This window comes from Coffea arabica, chromosome 7c (genome assembly GCF_036785885.1).
Source record: "Coffea arabica cultivar ET-39 chromosome 7c, Coffea Arabica ET-39 HiFi, whole genome shotgun sequence".
In the NCBI taxonomy this organism is placed as follows: Eukaryota; Viridiplantae; Streptophyta; class Magnoliopsida; order Gentianales; family Rubiaceae; genus Coffea; species Coffea arabica.
The window spans coordinates 9,423,637-9,444,415 of NC_092322.1; the positions used below are offsets into that span (position 1 = coordinate 9,423,637).

Consider the following 20,779-nt stretch of genomic DNA (forward strand, 5'->3'; position numbering starts at 1 on the left):
TGCACAAACAAAGACTTGTTCACTACCTTCGAAAAAATTGAAGGTGAAAAAATGTTCATGGGGAACTCTGCCTCATCTGCTATTGAAGGTCAAAGTAAGGTGTTGCTAAAGATGACTTCTGGCAAAACATTGACTTTGAACGATGTTCTGTATGTGCCAGAAATCCGCAAAAACCTTGTTTTTGGATCATTACTGAACAAGCATGGCTTTCACATGATTTTTGAATCCGATAAAGTTATATTATCCAAATCTGGAATGTATGTAGGAAAAGGATATACAACTGATGGGTTGTTCAAATTGAATGTAATGACTATTGTGAATAATAAGAATAAGTTTTCTGCTTATTTGCTTGAGTCTTCCAATTTATGGCATGGTAGACTAGGTCATGTTAATTATGATACTTTGCGTAGACTAATTAACTTGGATCATATTCTTTCTTTTTAAATCAATTCAAACCATAAATACGAGATTTGCGTAGAAGCAAAATTAACAAGGTCATCTTTTTAAACAATTGAAAGAAACACCGAACCCCTTGAATTGATTCACACAGATGCCTGTGATTTGAAATTTGTTCAAACAAGAGGTGGTAATAAACATTTTATCACTTTCATTGATGATTGCACAAAATATTGTTATGTGTTTTTGCTCAAAAGTAAAGATGAAGCCTTGAAAAAATTCATTTTCTACAAGAATGAAGTTGAAAATCAACTTAATCAGAGAATTAAAAGGTTAAGAAGTGATAGAGGTGGTGAATATGAAACACCTATTGGTGATTATTGTGCAAAATATAGAGTTATTCATGAAGTAACTGCACCTTACTCATCACAATCAAATGGTGTTGCTGAACGGAAAAATCGCACATTAAAGGAAATGATAAATGCGATGTTACTAAGTTCAAAATTACCTCAAATATATGTAGGGTGAAACTGTTTTGTCAATCAATTACCTTTTAAATAGGGTACCCCGAAAAAAATAAGATAAAACTCGTTATGAATTATGGAAAGGTAGGAGACCATCCTACAAATACTTGAAAGTGTAGAGGTGTCTTGCAAAAGTGGCTATTCCAACACCAAAGAGAATAAAAATAGGTCATAGAACTGTAGACTGTATCTTTATAGGCTATACACATAATAATGCTGATTATCGGTTTCTTATGTATAATTCAGAAATTTTGGATATACACAAAAATACGATAATAGAATCAAGGAATACTTCATTCTTTGAAAATGTATTTCCTTGTAAATCAAATGGTGCATCAAGTTCATCAAAACGAACACATGACGTCATGAATCAAGAAAATCATGATCATGACTTGATTCAACAAGATGAACCGAGACGTAGCAAAAGGGATAGAGTGGAAAAATCATTTGGAGATTATTTTACAACTTTTCTATTAGAAAAGGAACCATAAACCTATACAGAAGCTGTAAGTTCTTCTGAAAGATTTTTGTGGAAAGAAGCAATAAAAAGTGAGGTTGATCTATTTTACAGAATCACACATGGGAGTTAGTGATCCTCCTGGTTGTAAACCTTTATGATCAAAATGAATCTTTAAAAGGAAAACGAAATCTGATGGCTCTATCGATAAGTATAAAGCCACACTTGTAATCAAAGGATACAAACAACAAGAACATTTGGATTATTTTGATACTTATTCTCCTGTTACGAGAATAAATTCTATCAGAATGATTCTTGCTACCGCTGCATTAAGAAATCTAGAGATACATCAAATGGATATAAAGACGACTTTCTTAAATGGTAATTTAGATGAAGAAATCTACATGGAGCAACCTGAGGTTTTCATAACTCCGAAAAAAGAAAGTAAAGTCTGTAAATTGATAAAATCATTGTATGGACTAAAACAAGCGCCAAAGAAATAGCATGAAAAGTTCAACAATGCTATGATAACTAATGGATACAAAATAAATGAGTGTGACAAATGTGTCTACACTAAAGAAACAGAACATGGCTATGTCATCTTATGTCTTTATGTAGATGACATACTTATTGTTGGTAGTAATAACAAAATGGTCAAGTCTACCAAAGACATGTTAAATTCAAAATTTAACATGAAAGACATGGGGCTTGCTGATGTAATTTTAGGAGTTAAAATTACAAGAATATCAGACGGCTTGGTCTTGAGCCAAACTCATTATATGAACAAGATTCTAGAAAAATTCAATAAGAATGATTTTGGAATTGCAAGAACTCCATTAGATAATAGTTTCCATCTATCTAAGAATAGAGGAGAGAGTATTTCTCAAGTAAAATACTCACGAATCATTGGAAGTCTAATGTATTTAATGAGTTGCACTAGACCTGACATTGCATATGCAGTGAGCAAATTGAGCAGATTTACAAGCAATCTGAGTGCTGATTATTGGAAAGCAATTTCAAGGGTACTTAAATACCTACGTTACACTCGAAACTATGAACTATATTACACTAGATACCCTGCTGTTCTAGAAGGGTACGCTGATGCAAATTGGATATTTAATATAAAAGATTCAAAATCTATAAGTGGATATGTGTTCACACTTGCCGGTGGGACAGTATTCTGGAAGTCTTCTAAACAAACTATTGTAGCTAGGTCTACAATGGAATCTGAATTCATTGCCTTGGATAAATGTGGAGAAGAAGCTGAATGACTACACCATTTCCTTGAAGACATTCCAAAATGATAAAACTGTGCCACCAATATGTATTCATTGTGATAGTCAATCAGTAATTGGAAGAGTACAGAATCACATATATAATGGTAAGTCTAGACATATACGTCGTAGGCGGAATACCATTAAACAACTACTCTCAACAGGAGTTATCTCTATTGATTATGTGAAATCAAATGATAACATAGCGGATCCGTTAACCAAAAGATTGAACAGAGAGTTGGTTGCAAAAATGGCAAAAGGAATGGGACTAAAGCCCATGGAAGGCTAAGTGTTATAAAGGAAACCCAACTTAGCTGACTGGAAATCCCAATATCTAGGTTCAAAGGGACAATCTAATTATAAGGACTTAGCATAGTCATTGTAGGGGAATATCCCTAGACCCATTCCATAATGAAACAATGACGCAAAAGAGAATTAAAGATAGCACAATAGTATGCTTTAATGATTCTTAAGTGAAGTAATTAATTACTAGAGACTTAAGTAAATCACCTATGTGAGAGTGAAGTGGGGCCGCTTCAAAAGAGAATTGTTTAGGCTCAATTCCAAAAACTCTTGCTGAACCAGGTTGATGTTCATGGCCAAAACAAACATAACTATGAGAACTGAACAAATGGAGCATAATTCCTGTGTGACATATATGGTTCATTTACACTGAAAAACGGGACAGTTCAAGGACATCATGTCTACTGGATTGCTAATAAAGTAAGTGTATTTCACGAGAGAAGGTTCAAAAGGTAACACCAACCTATCTTATGCAGGTTTCAATTGTGGAACACTACTGTCGAGTCAAATTCAAAACAATTTTTTCATTCATGTGGGGGATTGTTGGAAAAATAGAAAAATCCATTGTAGAGTGAATGAGAAAATCGTTCTCATAATGGCACTCTTGATAGAATCCAAGGATAATTATCTATCATTCATGTACCTGAAGATTCATATACCTAAGATTCATGTACTTAGGAATTAAGTATTAATACATGAATTTGGAGTTTTCTTATCGAGAATACATGTATGTACATACTTTGATAAATATGAAGATAATTAAATGGAATTTAACATTTGTTTCCAATTTCTACAATCACCCTTGGCCAACATCTATAAATAACTCTCTTTTTATTTTGTTTTGAGATAGAGCTCTCTCTCCAATTTTTTCTTATTCTTTTGCATTTTCATCTTTTATAGTGTTCCATATTGCTCTAGTTCGAGTTCGCTGTGGTGAAAAAGTTTGGTGCTAACATATTCATCTTTAATTCGTTGTATCTTGGGAGACAGACGTCTACTTAATCTCGAACACTCTACCTGTAGGGGGCGAATCTGTTTTAAAAAAATTGTGCTTACAAGCCTCGGATTGTTATTTTCATTTCCACTCATTTCTTTCTTTTCAGTTTATATTTATTCTTTCTTATATTGTACCAGCCTAATTTTACTAACAGTTTATTGGTATGTATTAGTTTTCTCGTTGAACCAACTCAATCAGTCAATTGTGAATTTAACAATCATATAAGAAATGATAGAGCTACACGTGCAGATGAAAATGGACTTAAAAGAGTAGCAACTCTCGGGTCTTAAAAAGCCAAGTTACGTAGAGTATGATGAAGTAAATTAGACATTATACTACATCTACATATCATGAGTTAGACTTTGGATAAGTTTCATGTTGCTTTGTAGCATATGGTTTAGAACTTTACAATTTAAACTTCTTGATTTGGCTAATCTTGTTTCACATTCAACATGTTGTGCTTTTACAAAGGCAATTCTAAAAGGTGTCTTAATGGTTGTAGTGGCTCAGACAGATTTGAATTAGGGATAAGAGATAGAAGGAGAAAGAAGGAGAAGTGATCAGAAAGGGGGAAAATGGGGAAAGAGAAGAAAGGGCAGAGAAGGAGGAAGACTGAGATTGTATTGAGAGGGAAATTCTGAATTACAAATTTTGATAACCTCCCTAGTAGACAGACGCATTATTTATACAGATTAGAGCCTTCAGCTCAAGAAAACAATCTGCAATTGTCTAACTAACTTTCCCGCCAAATAACTAACTTCCTAATTCTGTTGTAGTAATGCTCAGCCACGTGATCCTTCCCTTGTGCTCACATTTCCTCTGCTCATTCCTTTGCTGACTCCTCTTGGTAGCTTGTGCATGAAGCTCGACTGATACGGGCCATAACAATACCTCCCCCTAAAAATAATCCTAGTCTCTAGGATTGATTGATTGTAAAAGCAGGGAATTGGGCATGAATGAACGACAGGTCTTCCCAAGTGGCTTCCTCAGGTTCCATGTTTTCCCATTGCACCAACACCTGATCTATACCCTGACCCTTCCTATAAATTGTTCTCCTGTCCAATACTACTGAAGGCATTACCTCGAACTCACTATCTGCATTCAAGGTAGGCAATGTAGTACTGACTGGAGCCTCCTTAGGTGACTTCTTGAGCAGTGAGACATGAAAGACAGGATGGATGTTAGACCCTGCAGGTAGCTGCAACTTATAGGCTACAGTGCCTACCTTCTGTTCCACCTGATAGGGTCCATAGTACTTGGCAGTTAGTTTTAAATTCCTTCTCACGGCTACAGAAGTTTGTTTGTAAGGTTGGAGCTTCAGATAAGCCCACTCGCCCACTTCAAATTCCCTGTCACTCCTCCCCTTATCAGCCAACTGTTTCATTCTATTCTGAGCCTTCAGCACGTTCTCCCTGAGCAAGGAATTTCACCCCAATCTTTCCTGTGCCCAATCTTCCACTGCAGCCACTAACGTGGTATCAGGCCTCAGATTCAGCTGAATAGGTTTGTAACCATACAAGGCCTGAAAGGGTGGCATTTGCAGACTGCTATGATAGTTGGTGTTGTACCACCATTCAGCTGCAGGTAGCCATTTCCTCCATTTCCCTGGTTGATCCATGCACACGCTTCTCAGGTAACTCTCCACATATCTGTTAACCCTCTCAGTCTGTCCATCAGATTGAGGGTGGTAAGCAGAAGAAAAGTTGAGCTCTGTGCCCAGCACCTTAAAAAGTTCCTGCCAGAATAGGCTAGTAAATGCCCTGTCCCTGTCAGAGACAATGTGGGTTGGTAAGCCATGCAACCTGAAAATTTGATCAAAGAAGGCCTCTGCTACACTTTTAGCAGTGTAATGAGAGGTCATAGGAATGAAGTGAGCATATTTAGTAAACCTATCCACCACTACATAGATGACATTGCAGCCAAAAGACTTAGGTAGCTCATCTATGAAGTCCATAGAAATTTGTTGCCAAGCTTGCTCAGGTATAGCTAATGGCTGCAGCAGTCTTGGATAAGAGCAATTTTCACTCTTACTCCTTTTACAAATATCACACCCCTGTACATACTGTTCCACTTCCCTCTTCATTCCGGGCCAATACACATAGCTCTTGATCCTCTGATAAGTACCATGATTTCCAGAGTGCCCCCCAAGGCAAGAATCATGGAAGCAGGAGATCAATTTTTGTCTTAACCCGGAGCCTGCCCCTATCCATATCCTACCTTTAAACCTCAAAATCCCCTGGTGATAAGAGTAGTCAGGCAGTGCATCAGCTCCCATAGCCAACTTCATCAGTGCTTCTTTAGCTATTTCATCCCCAATGTAGCTCTCAGCCACCATTGTCAACCATTGAGGTTTAATGGTAGTAAGAGAATGCACAAATGCTTCTGCTGGATCTCCCTGCTCACCCCTCCTTGACAATGCATCTGCAACCACGTTGTCTTTACCCCTTTTGTACTGAATCTCATAATCCATTCCCATCAGTTTAATCAACCATTTCTGCTGAAGGGAAGTGTTTATTTTCTGGTCCAGCAAGTATTTGAGGCTCTCATGGTCAGTCTTTATGATGAAATGGTTTCCCATCAAGTAATGTTTCCATTTTTGAACTGCAGTGATGAGTGATAGCAGCTCCTTCTCATAAGTGGATCTGGTCTGATTTTTCTGTCCCAACACTTGACTGTAGTAGGCTATAGGTCTCCCCTGCTGCATCAGAACTGCCCCAATGGCTAACTGACTAGCATCAGTTTCCAACAGAAATGGCTTTGAAAAATCAGGTAAAGCTAACACTGGTGTCCTGCTCATGGCCATTTTCAACTGCTGGAATGCAGATTCTGCAGCAGTACCCCATGCAAACTGATCCTTCTTCAGCAACTCAGTGAGACGTTTGGCCACCTCTCCGTACCCCTTAACAAACCTCCTGTAGTAACCTGTTAAGCCCAAGAATCCTCTGAGGCCCTTCAAGCAGGTAGGGGTTGGCCAGGACAGCATAGCTTCTACCTTAGATGGATCAGTTTTCACCCCTTCACTAGTAATTAGATGTCCCAGATACTCCACTTGATTCTGACCAAATGAACATTTTGACATCTTTGCATATAGGAAGTGTCTTCTTAAGGTCTCTAGTACTATGGATAAGTGGTGTAAGTGAGTTTTGTGGTCTGGACTATAGATCAGAATGTCATCAAAGAACACAAGGACAAATTTTCTGATGTAAGGCTCAAAAACTGAGTTCATTAGTGCCTGAAAGGTGGCGGGTGCATTGGTGAGTCCAAATGGCATTACAAGGAACTCATATAGTCCAGAGTGAGTCCTGAAAGCAGTTTTGGGAATGTCATCAGAGTTCATTCTGATTTGGTGGTAGCCTGATCTAAGGTCAATTTTAGAAAAGACCCTGGCTCCATGTAACTCATCTAACAGGTCATCTATAATGGGAATTGGAAACTTATCTTTTATGGTAAGGTTGTTTAGCTGTCTATAATCAATACAGAGCCTCCAACTCCCATCTTTTTTTTTGACTAATAGAGTAGGAGATGCAAAGGGGCTGTGACTGATTTGTATAAGGCCAGAAGCTAACATGTCTTTTACTTGCCTATCAATTTCATGTTTTTGAAAATGGGGGCACTTGTATGGAGGAATTTTGAAAGGTTTGACATCTGATTTAAGGGGAATGTGGTGGTCATGGCATCTGTTAGGAGGGAGAGATTTAGGTTCTGCAAAGACATCATCATATTTAGTCAACAATTTAGTGAGAGAATCTGGTACAGACATTACCTGTGAATTGTGAATCTGCACCATGCAAGACTGCTGTAGAGCCTTCCTGATCTTATGCTTGACATACTTGTGAGCTGATAAGCCTTGCTGCATCCTAACGTTGGCAGTGTTGGAATCTCCCCTTAGCACCACCTGCTCCCCTTCCTTTTCAAAAGACAGATGCAATTTCTTGAAGTCAAAAGTGATAGGACTGTAGGATTTCATCCAGTCCACCCCCAATATCAAATCATAAGGTTCCAGATCCAGGACAAACACATCGTGTGTAAATTTGTGGTCCTGCATGTCCCACTGCATCCTAGGAATCCAGTGGTCACATTGCAACTCCTTGCCATCAGCTATCTTGACCTTAAAAGGCCTATGCCTCTGCACCATTTCTGGGTACATCTGAGCCACAGATCTCTTGATAAAGCAGTTAGTACTTTCTCCATCTAGAAGGATTGTCAGATGATGACCCTTATACCGCCCCTGCATTTTGATGATGCTAGATGATAATTCTCCTGACATTGCATGCAAGGTTAGCATCACATCATGCTCCTGTTGGTTCCCCACGTACTCAATAACTTCCTCTTCTTCTGCTGTCTGATCTACTGTCTGATCTGTATCACATTTGTCCCCATCATCTACTAACATCATGTGGATTCCCCTGCTTTTGCAATTATGCCCTGGACTGAATTTTTCTCCACACCTAAAACACAGATTATGGTCCTTCCTGTATTGAAACTCAGTAGGGGAGATCCTTTTAAAAACCTACTGTGGATTGGATTTCCTGCTGTATTCTGGTGACCAAGTACCAGTCTGCCTTACTCCTGGATCCTGCACCCCTTTGGTAGAACCATAGGAAGTTGATTGTGGGCCACTTTTGAGTGCAGTTCTATTGGACTTGTGGAGGAGCTCTAAGTGGTGTTCCTGCCATCTGGCCATTTCAAATGCAGCTTGTAGACTAAGTGGCCTATGCATCTTCACAGCCGATTTGATTTCACCCTTCAGTCCACTTAGAAAACTAGCTATGTAGTAAGATTCGGTCAATTCAGGTACCTGGAGCATTACAATAGACCTCAACTCTTCAAACTTTTCCTGGTAAGCCAGAACTGTGGAGGATTGACTAAGCTTGCTGAATTCCTCTACAGCATCTGCTTCCCCTACATGGCTGAATCTTCTACACACCTCCAAACCAAAATCCTTCCATTGAACCACCCCCTGTCTTTTTTGAAATTTTGATACCAGAGATCTGCCTTGCCTTCTAGATGCAATTCCACCAAGTCCATCTGCTGTTCTTCAGGAGTGTGAAACAGTTGGAAGAACTTCTCACACTTCCTGATCCACTCCTTGGGACTATGGCCTTCAAACCTGGGAAAATCTAGCCTGGGAACCCCCACAGGCCAGTGCTGGCCATCTCCTCTGGTTGGATTGCCAATCTCACATTGTCGAACACCTTGAGCTCCAGTACTGCGATGATTAGGAGTCCTCTCTGCCGAGCCCGTAGGATTTCCCAGAATGCCCTTGTCTCCTTGCAAACTCCTCAAAATGGAACTGATTTGAGTACTCAAGAAGCTTTTCAGCTCTGAGTTATCGGTTTCCATTAGAGCTCGCATCTCCCTTTGATTACCTTCCAACCGTTCGTCCATAGCCTGCTTGTCCGCAGCCAAGGAATCAATGACTGCTTGGATCCTAGCCTCTTGTTTCCTGAGCTGCTCTTCAAAACTCTTCATTCTAGTTCCTTCCGCCATGATTTTCAGCGGTTTGAAGCTTACAATCCAAGAATCGCAAGCTCTGATACCACTGTAGTGGCTCAGACAGATTTGAATTAGGGATAAGAGATAGAAGGAGAAAGAAGGAGAAGTGATCAGAAAGGGGGAAAATGGGGAAAGAGAAGAAAGGGCAGAGAAGGAGGAAGACTGAGATTGTATTGAGAGGGAAATTCTGAATTACAAATTTTGATAACCTCCCTAGTAGACAGACGCATTATTTATACAGATTAGAGCCTTCAGCTCAAGAAAACAATCTGCAATTGTCTAACTAACTTTCCCGCCAAATAACTAACTTCCTAATTCTGTTGTAGTAATGCTCAGCCACGTGATCCTTCCCTTGTGCTCACATTTCCTCTGCTCATTCCTTTGCTGACTCCTCTTGGTAGCTTGTGCATGAAGCTCGACTGATACGGGCCATAACAATGGTGCTTGTTGGGTGAACTTTTAAGGCCAAATTTCTCTTGCTAGGCAAAAATATTGGACTATCCTAAACTTGTATATATGGTCCTTCCTCCAAGAAAAAAAAAGAAAAAGAAAATCTTGTATGGTGCAATGATAAATTTCAACTGTCCCTAGTATATCTACATCTCGCTCTACCCATAGTGGTAACCTGAAATTTCTATTTTATCTCGACTCTATGACTTTTTTTTTTCCCCAAAACGCTAGAAGTTTTTATTTCTACTAATAGAGAAATTACACTATTCGAGCAAAGGCTCAAGTTTTTCTTCACAAAAGTGTACTGAAACACTGAGAATCGAAGAATTCCTCATCAAAATGTAAATGCATTGCCTGCTGACTCAGTTTATGACTGAGACAATTAATGCTATCATTAGCAGACTGAAACTCAAATGAGCATATCGTAAACATTAAGCTAAGATCTGTTATGTCTTGTATGTGGGCTGCTAGTAGCATGTTGCATGAAACTTGACAGTTGAGAAGCTTGTAAACCTGAAGGCTTGGTGTTTGAAGTTTGATACTGAAGCAGCCACGTTCCTTAAGCTTGCAAAGTGCCAACCGTATAGCCACAAGGTTGTCCAGTACTGGTGATCCGGTGCTTCTTTCTTTCATTAGCCACACTGCACTTAGTTGATGCAATCTGTTTTTTGCCGTAATGCCGATTCCCATGTTCAGACCCTCGAGATGCTGTCCCACATATACACTAATGGTCAGTGTGTTTGTTTCTTCGACCACCCTCTGCTCTTGTACATCAGCTATATCTGTTTCTGAGATGCTCACTTGCTGTTCAGTCTGTTGGGATTTCAAATATTCCTTCCATTCCATAACTACCTTTGTAATCACTTTCATTGGATGTCTTTCTTTGTCCTTGAACTCTACTGTATTCCCGGCTTTCCAAATTTGCCAAAGAAAGTCCACTGTCAATACTATATGTTCCCTTCCTTCCTTTCTATCTGTGACTTCCATTAGCGTACTCCACCATTTCTTGAAGTCGCTTGTAAATTGCTGCAGACCATCCCATTGCAATGAAGCCATCTTCCAGATCATCCTTGCGGTCCTTGCACTGGAAGAAAATGTGCTCCACTATCTCACTGTTTTCACCATATTGCTTACACATTAGGTCACCTTTTCCCATTCTCCGAAAGATTGCCTCTCGACCTGGTAGCACTTGATGAAGGCACTTCCATAAAAACATCTTGTGTTTGTGCTTTTCTGGAAGACCCCATAGTTGTTTCCAGATTTTGTTATTTCCCCCTGACCAGCTTGTTTCCCCCTTGCCATTCAATTGCACTATAGGCTGCGTGGCAAAACTTGTAAGTGCTGCATATGCCGAGCTGACCGTGTAGTTTCCTTTTTTGCTATGAGTCTAAAAGTAGCAATCTGGTCGCCCTGTCAAGCTTATAGGTGTTTTGAGTATATGAGCAGCTTCGTGTGAACTAAAGAGCCTGAAGATGAGAGTTGATTTCCGCCTAAAGTTGGCTATCAATTCACTAACTGTTGTGATATTGCAACCAGGGGGTTTTGTGGATTCAATCTTACCGCCCTTTCCTTCCAACAACCAAGCATCTTCCTAAATTCTGGTGTTGTTCCCATTTCCAATCTGTTTCCTAGCTCCGCATTGCACCACCTCTCTTGCGGACATCAAACTTTTCCATATCCATGATGCATTACCTTTGATTTCGCAGTTGAAGAGGGTTGTTTTGGGGTAGTACCTGGCTTTCAAAACTTAGCAAAAGATTGGGGCATATGAGAAGCCTCCAAATCTGTTTGCCTAGCAAAGCTTTGTTAAAGCTTTGAAGATCTTTGAAGCCACGACCACCAGCTTGTTTTCCAGTTGACAATGTCTTCCATGAAACCCAATGCATTTTCGTTTGACCGTTCTCCTCCCCGTGGATATTAAGTCAAATTCATCAGTTCATAAACAATATCTCGACTCTGTGATAGCTAGGCAGAATCCGATGTTCTATAGAACAATGTGACTAGGATTAAAAAAAGAATAAAATAAAAATGAAGAAATTTTTTTCTTTTTAAGAATGTTTTACTTTGGAAGAAGATAGGTACCTGTAAATGTAATTTAAGACAGTTGAAATTTCTTCGAATTTATCATGACCCATTTGTTGATTAAGAAGCATCCGTCCTTTCTCTTCATGCTTCTTGTCTCTTATTGTTTTAACAGTGATTTCTGTCTAAGGGGTTTTTTTAACCTATTAAACTAAATAATCATTTTGCCATTTTCAAGTTTATCCGTTACTTCACTTTTTTGAACTTTTAGGCATCCTACGTTGCTTGCAGTCGTCCTATTTATGTAGAATGTCTCACTCCTTTTGTGTAGGGATAGAAATGGGGTGGGTTTGGGGCGGGAATCCCTCCCCCGTCCCACCTGCCAAAAAACTTCCCTCGCCCCTGCCCTTGTCGTTCTCCCCGCCCCGTCCCGTTTCCCCTGCGAGTGCTCGCGGTTGATAATTTGCTTTTTTTTTTTTTAAGAGTCTTTATTCAATAGATCAAATCTAAATTCAAAGAATAAACTAATATACGGAATTAAAAAAAGTGAAAAATGAAAAATGAAACAAGAAAAGTGTTGAAATAAAACACTAAGAAAATTAAGAAACTCAATTGAATTGTATAAATAACATTTGGGAATACTCATAGAACGCGTAATATGCTTGTACCAAATATCAACTAGGAATTTGGATAGAAATGAGATAAAAGTTATGTTTATTTAGCAAATATTTTAAGTTTATTATTATTAGATTATATGATATATTACATTTATTTATATTAATAAATTGAAGCAGGAGATGGGGCAGGAGTTGATGCAGGGGTATCGTCCCCCGCCCCATTTAAAACAGGGGGAGAAAAATTCCCCCCAGTGCCGCTCCATCTCCCACCCCATTACTCCCCCTGCGGGACGGGCATCCTGTTGCTATCCCTACTTTTGTGAACAACTTTGTAGAAAATTTTATCAAATGTTTCAATGGGTTGGCTGTGAGAGGTCTAATGTGTTAATTTTTTGTAAAAGTAAATTTGGGAATTAGAATCTAAATGCATGATGTATAATAATTGTGAATGCATACATTCACATAGTAAATTAAATATAATATAGTTGTATTAACAAGTTTCCTTGATATCCGTTAAAAAAAATCCTATTTCAACCTAAGTTGAAAAAGAAGTAATCTCTTTACCAAATAATGTCGTTGTCAACTGTGCAGCCTTCGTGCCAGCAAGGTATTTTTATTGATTGACTACTTCCTTCATCTCCTAGACATGCAAAGGCCAAGTTAAAATAACTGATGCAATTGTACGACTGTTTCACAACTAATTGAAAAAACTTCACATCAACAAATCGACTTTATGTAAATTCGTTTGTTTTCCTTCCTTGATTAGCTTTTTAATTATAAGCGGACCCCCTAAACCATGTTAATGTTTCTTTTCGTGAAGTATTGTAAGTTTTGGAAATTTGATCATTGGCTTACCGTCAAAATCCCTTCAATTTGTTTCAAAGTGTTGATGTTATGCTTAAACTACAAGAGACTTTGTCTTTGTTTACAGGGGGAAAAAAAAATAACTAAGAAACTGGTCAAGATTATAGCCACACGACTTGAATTTTGACTTTTACATAGACAAGAAACCAAACCATTACGGGCAAGTCATCCGTAGCTAGGTTTTATGGACTTGCATGATGGACGATAAAATAATTTTTTTCTTTTCAAAAATGTTCGGTACTGAAAGGTTTTCAGGAATAATGCCTGAACATTAATATTTCCCTCTTCTGGTACTTGAACAAAATAAATAAATAATATAAGAATCCCTACTGGCACCCTGGCTCTGTGTATTTCTTTTAACCTTTATTGGATCCCTAATGGAGTATGGTCTTAGTACTCTAAACATAGGGAAATATAGATTTCTTCTTGATCAATTTGACTGTTTTTTCGAAAGCATAAACATAATGTATACTTCATATTGCAACTATATATGACTAAAGACACTTGAGCTATTGGCTTAAATAAAGGTCAAATTACTGGGCATTACTATATATATACGTGCAGATTTTGAGATTTAAGCCTGAAATATTTGTATTGCATCGCACATAATTAATTGCACTAAACAAACTACAAGGAAGAGAATGACAACAGAGAGAGCACAGAAAGCAGATAAAGAAAGCAGGTAGTTATCTGAAAGTGAAAGATGGATCACATGTCGGTCTCCAATTTACCAAAACCTAATATAATATTAAAAATTTTGATACTATCAGATCACAATTTTACTTGTTAGCTCCTAGATTTTTATCAATTTGCAAAAAGTAAAGTAGGCATTTTAATCTTGCCAAAACTAAGTGAAATTTAAAAAAAAAAATGTTGAGATTGGAAGTAGGAGAAAGTGAAGTAGCTAATTATACATAAGAGGAAGGCTAATTACGTTTTGTTTATTCTAAATAGGCATACATGGGATTAACTATGGAATAAAAAATTACGAAAAGGGGAAATGAAGGCAAGGATTTTGAGTTTCTCATTAATGACTACTAGCGGCACTTTCAGATGAGGAACTGAGAAGTTCCTCCAAAAGGTCAGCTCCCAAGTCCTGAAGCTCCACAACAACTTTTTCTCCTTGTTTTTCTTGATTTCTTCTTGCTCTTTTTGACATGCTACTCCTGATTTTGTGGGTTGCCTTCAGAACCGCAGCTGGTGAGCTGCCATTCTCCCAGTTATGCTTAATACCTTCAAGTGATTTCTGGACTCGATCCATTGGAAAGTTGAGGCTAGCCAGGGGACCCCTCATCGAGAAAGCTGCTTGATCATAAGCCAAAGCTGCATCTTCTGGGCTCTCAAATGTTCCTAGCCAAACTCTCCTTCCATTCCTTGTTGAATCCCTGATTTCCGCTGCATATTTTCCCCATGGACGCTTTCTTACTCCTATGTACTGCTTTTCTTGCCTCTTGGAATCTCTTTTCAAATTTAATGATTGTATAGCTTCAGTGGTCTCAAGTTCTTGTTTAGGAACCTTATTGTTGTCAAGAAACCAGAATGAGAATTCAGAGGAGAAGTTCTGATCAGGAGTTGGATTCTCATAGGATGAAGAATCCATCTCTAGCTAAAATTGAAGGGTTTGTGGTCAGTTCTCTTGCATAAAAGTTGGGCTTTAAAAAGCCCTGGCTTTTTTTTTGGGGGGGGGGGGGGGGGGGAGGGGGTTGTATTTGACCTTTTTTAAAAAAAAAAAAAATCGGTGCAGTATTTCTTTATGACAAGAAAAGGGTTGAGGAATCTGAGGTTCGAATTGGATGGATCAAGTCAAGAGTCCGTGGTGGAAAGTTTCCAAGGAGAAAATGTCATATAATTTATATTCGCAGAAACTTATGTTATATTTAAGGAGGTGAAGTTAGGGGGTCGCCGTCGGATAGTTCCTCAATGTTAATGTAAGATTCTAAATTAAGCCCACGAGCAAACAGAACTAAGAAATGTAGAAACAGGAGATTTTGGAAATCTTACGTAGCCCATAGGCTGCAAGTCATTGGAGTATATCTGTAGCACGAGCTGGCTGATGGGTTGCCAAAGATCGAGTCCCAAATGTGTAGCACGAGCTTTGACCAATATGCCGATATTGCCTAAAGAGTAGCCTAATTGGTGTCATCAAGAGATCAATGATTATAGACTCGAGGGAGCGTTGGCTTGAGTGATTGAGAGAGAGAGTGTGTGTGTGTGTGTGTAAGCGAGAGATTTTTCAGATTTCTACTCTTTCACTTGCACTAAAGAAAAAAATAATTATCGACTATTCCACTTTTTATCCAGCTATGGATGACCAAAGCATGAAGGTAATTAAGCTGTTTGGTTCCTAGCCGCCTAAAGGCTTCGTGATTGGAAAATTTCCAAGTGCACAAGTTCCATTAGCATTGAAATCAAAGAAAATTTCGCTATACTTTATTTGATTTGGCTAATGATCCCTTGTGGATACGTACTTGTTAGGAGGGGTTTTAGGTGTTAGTTTTTTTTTTTTAAAGTATAATTAGTTTGGAAAAGTGTCTAAATAAATAAGAATAATCGCGTGTGTTCACATGTTAAGTTATGTACAATATAAAGTGTGTTAACCACTGCATACTAGATACCTATTAGAAAAACAAATCCTACTTTATTTTCGTCATGAATAACCACATAGTTTGCAATGTACATGGAAGCAGGGAGATAACAAGTGATGCAAATTCTACATGATTTTTTCCTTATCCAGTGTCAGCTCCAATTACCAGGAATGCCATGAGTAGAAATTTTTCAAGAAAATAATCTTTGGATATTTGCGGTTGCATAAAACTAGAGCAACAAACCAAAAAAAAAAAAAAAAAAAAAAGAAAAATTTATAATGCAGCAACTTTTGCAAGATTAGACCCCATGTCACTGTCACGCCTATAATCAAGTGTTTGCCTAGTTGTAATGGTAAATGGTTTATGTGCTGGGAACATTATTATGGAAATATAGTCTTCTTGTAGGGTACCGGAATGATTGGAATTGCCAAAAAGAAGACTGGTTTAATGAGGATCAGGAAAGAGAGAACAGAAGTAGATAGTTTAGAATGTTCATGTCATTGCAAATTTGTATAATTCTAAACACTTGCCTATTTGCTAGTAAATTCACGAACATTCTCTGAACTATTTATTTTTGTTCTCTCTTTTCAATATGTCCTACCATGATTCATCAAAATCCACCCGATCCAGTGGATAAATTCACTCATCTAATAAGGAATACTAATATTTGTTTAATCCAAAATACTTGCTTCTTTGTTAAGGCTTGCATTTACCTGGCCATCCTTTAAGGGTCAATTAGAAGGAGAATTTCACTAATTCATAAACCTTGAAAATATAAAAGGACAAGATTGATTAAATTCAATGGTCACTAAAATAAAACATTGGAATTAACTTTAGAATGTTCAAAACGTAAATTTTTTTTTTGGTAGGCGTAGTGTTTCATTCTGTACAAACCCCACAATCCCCTCGTATTGCACTTTCTTGGAATTAGAAGTACTCTTTGAAGTTTAGCCCTATGGTTCTACATCCTCCCTTTGGCTTCTTCCCTCCGCGGTAAGTCCTGCGGACGCCTCCTTTTTTCTTTATTTATTTTTTGTTTTAGTAAAACTACAATGTGAAGCCGAAAATATAAAATGAAGCAATTTTAGAATTGCGTAGTATCTTGGTTAGCCTAAATAAAAATGCAATGCCATTTAGTAGGAGCCAGTGAAATCTTGATCTAGTAGTCAAGATTAAAATAAGCATCAGTATGTGAGCTTCTTCTCTCACTATTTGTGGACTTATTTTTAATATTATTGAGTTGTAATTTTCACTATTTATGAATTAATTTGTTGATTGTATTATATATTTGAATCATTGCGCGTTCTTTGTAATCTTATTAAAAATACATCTATGATTAGTAGGAAAAAATCAAGTTGATGAGGCATTAGATTAGTGGTTACGGTTCAAAACCCAATAATTAGAGGTCTTGAATTGCCCCTTTCCATTTTTAAACCCCACTTCTCTGCCACTAAAAAAATAATAATAACTATAATTATAATAAAATAGCCAGGACAAAAAAAAAAAAAAAAGAATTCCTACGGTTTCCGTTATTGCTTAATGGGTAAAAAACAAAAAAAACCCCTTGATAAATCTAATACACAAAAAAGCCCCTACGTGGCAAAATATACAACACGATACCCTATACTTTGAATTAAATTGTAAAGGTGACAGAATTCGTTAAACTTAACGGAAATGGACGAAATGACCAAAATATCCTGATATAATTAAGCAAAAGACAGCTCAAAAAAATCATTTGTTTTATTCTCTAGATAGAGAGAATTGAGGGTAAAGGGGTAGAACAAGTATATCTGTTAAAAATTAGGTATAAAATTTTTTTTTCAGGTTCCAATAAGTCATTTTCGTTAAGTTTAACGGATTCTGTTACCTTTACAATTTAATTCAAAGTACAGGGAATCGTATTGTATATTTTGAAATTACGAGAGACTTTTCTGTATATTAAATTTAACACGGGAGGTTTTTTTTTTTTTTTTTTTGTATTTTACCCTTGCTTGATAAAGACATGTACAGGCAAGTAGTTGTTTAATAGAATAATGATTGATGCGGTTTCTTTTCTGTCTGAAAAATATAGTATTTATATGAATCATTCATTGTTTGTTGGATGGTGAGAATACTCAACGGCCTTGCCTAATTTGACCGGGGGCCTACCGTCCGTGATTGATTCGTTGGCCGCTGCGTTACTTAGAATCAAAAAATCGTTTCTCCATTATTAGTCATCTTCGCAGTGTTGTCGCCTGGCAAACGTCCACGGCCACCGGAAAGGACCAATTGGGCGGCGGTCCTCTTTCCGTTTTCTTTCTTTTCAGTTTTTCCTGTTATGTAGTATATGGTTTGGAAACGTCTACTCCAAAAACGTTGAATATTCAATATTGTATCAGCATTATGCAATGCATCTTATTTGTTAATGCCACACTCAAAAAGGAGAACAAGGATTTCTCGTTTTTCATTGCAATCGGACCGAATAACTACGTATCCATTGCAGCAACAATCATACCATAAAGTCTCTCTCGCAGCTTTCTGAAAAAGAAATTTAATTACAAATGTCAAAGAGGTGCATTTTCTAGTTTCTTTTATACCACTTAAGTAGCAAACAATTTTCTTTTTCTCTTTAGCTAGTGTGAGAGGAATGGGTAGAAAATGGACAAGAAAGGGGAAGACCTTTTCTTTTCTTTGAGAGTTTTAAGCAAAATGATAATAACAACAACAATAATAATAATGGAAATTAGTGGAGAACAAAATGAAATGATAGAATGATAGCAAAAACATTTCTTTTTCTTTGGCTATATGATTGTTTCATGAAGAACCCGATTGGCTCTGATTTGGCAATATTATAGGTGATCGGACCTTAAGGCCTTCAATTTGGGCCCTTTAGTCTTTTGGTCCGCACATAATTTTTGGACTTTCCCGTAAAATGTTAAGGTTATTTGACTTAAGTCTCTATTAATGACGGCTAATTAAAACACTGCATGTATTTGGATGACTAAATTTTTTCGAATTCTCCCGTCATGTCTGCAGCTATTTGTCCTTGATTACGATTTTCTTGAAATATTGACATCTTCTGAAGTTGAGCAAGTGATTCACCGCCACCATCTTAAAATTTGACTAATTGTGTGAAAGAGATCCACCAGACCTTCGATTAAGGTTTAAAAAAGAAAGTATTTGATCCTTTTTATGTTTTGCATGCATGACCCAATTTGTTTAAACTAACCCAACAACAAAGCCTCAAAGGATAGATTAAAGGGCTGGGGAGCGGGGATAGAGGCTGATAGATGTGCGCCGTGCGTGGAGATCGAGGAGATGTTGAATCCCTATCAATTTTTTGATTGTGAAGTTTTCTTGTATAGCGTGGCAGAAAGTTCAGAGCTTAATTATGCTTCGATTTTTAGGGAGACAGCCGTAACTAAACTATAGCGAATTGGCTTATATGGTTATAGGTAGGGTTTTTGGACTACCTCATCATTGTTTTGGCTGATACATATACTCTATTTTGTATTTGTCAGAGTGTAGTTTTCTGGTTTATTTGCTGAGTTTCTGGATGATCCCTTGCACGAGCTTTGTTGATGATCCAATCCATAAAAGTTGAGCTTTGCCCAAGGGGAAAGACCCAGCCAAAAAAAAAAAAAAGAAAAACTCAGTAAATGCTCAAATTAGGCAGTTTTCATTCAAATTAAGTGCAGAAAGATCAATTAACTAACAGTGCACACCTATAAAACTACTCTAATTCCTACTCTATCACCTGCAAAATTGAAATTGTGTCTCTGTTGCCATTTTGCACAATTTACCTATCATTAGGCGTGCATTTCTGGGGGTGCACTATGGATTAGAGTTTTTTTTTTTTTTTTTGAAAAAAAAAGGAAAGAAAAGGGAAAACTAGTTCTTTTCTGAAAAATGAAAATTTATAGTTATGTTGGAATTTAAATATAGTTGGATTAAATTAAAAAATTTGGTTCAATTTATGTATGTCTGGTTGCGAATGGAGTTTTAAGTAACTAATCATAATTAAAAAGGAGATCATGTTGAAGGTTGATTACGTAATACTCCTTAGTCCCGACTCGCTTTAAATTTATCATCAGCATTAAAAAGTTGAAAAAGAATCACATCTACCATCACCAATAGCATTAAGTGGGATTAAGGTGCAAAAGCTCGTCAAACACTACTATAAAAACCAGGAAGAAAAACCGGAGCCAATTACAGAAGAAAGAAACAAGACTAAATGAACATGAATTGGCCTTGTACCATATGTGCGCATGTGAGTGTACATATGATATGTCGATATAAATGTGGATATATTATGATGAAAAGAATTCAGTCATTTAACAATAAATTTATTACCTATGTTAATTGGTAAATAATTAATGACCCATACCCTGTTAAAAAATTCACCCGAAGTCACACTCATCTTATGAATTTTTAATTTCTCTATTCCCATTTTCTAAATTTTTCCAAGTTTGAAAAGTTATTAGCAGGGTTTGTTTTGTTTTTTCTCATGAAGTACACTGGTTTTGGTCTCGATGAAGTACGTTATTGGTTGATGAGGTGCATAAGGGGTGCAAAATTTTCCTTCAAAGAGGTACATTTCATTTCTAATAGGATCTTTTGTGCTAGAAAAGTAAACTAAACAGTTTTGTCAATTTGGACTCTAAGAAAAGTAGAAAACATGCTACCGCCCCGCTCTACAAGACACTTTTGTAGTGGTCTGAGATTCAGCTGACATAAACCAAAGTTTCAATGACCACAACTCTTCCTGGATTACTGAGTAGAGCTGAGGGAGCGAACAACAGTTGAAAATATTAT

At 37.4% G+C, this 20,779-nt stretch overlaps 2 protein-coding genes across 2 annotated transcripts; both read right to left on the bottom strand.

Annotated features, from left to right (window-relative positions):
* Positions 1–4,867: 4,867 nt before the first annotated feature.
* On the bottom strand, positions 4,868–5,335 carry LOC140010517 (uncharacterized). Its single transcript, XM_072057800.1, has one exon. It carries the CDS (start codon positions 5,333–5,335, stop codon positions 4,868–4,870), a length of 468 nt encoding a protein of 155 aa, XP_071913901.1.
* A 9,092-nt stretch (positions 5,336–14,427) lies between these two features.
* LOC140010518 (ethylene-responsive transcription factor 1B-like) lies at positions 14,428–15,000 on the bottom strand. Its single transcript, XM_072057801.1, has one exon. It carries the CDS (start codon positions 14,998–15,000, stop codon positions 14,428–14,430), a length of 573 nt encoding a protein of 190 aa, XP_071913902.1.
* Between the last annotated feature and the right edge of the window lie 5,779 nt (positions 15,001–20,779).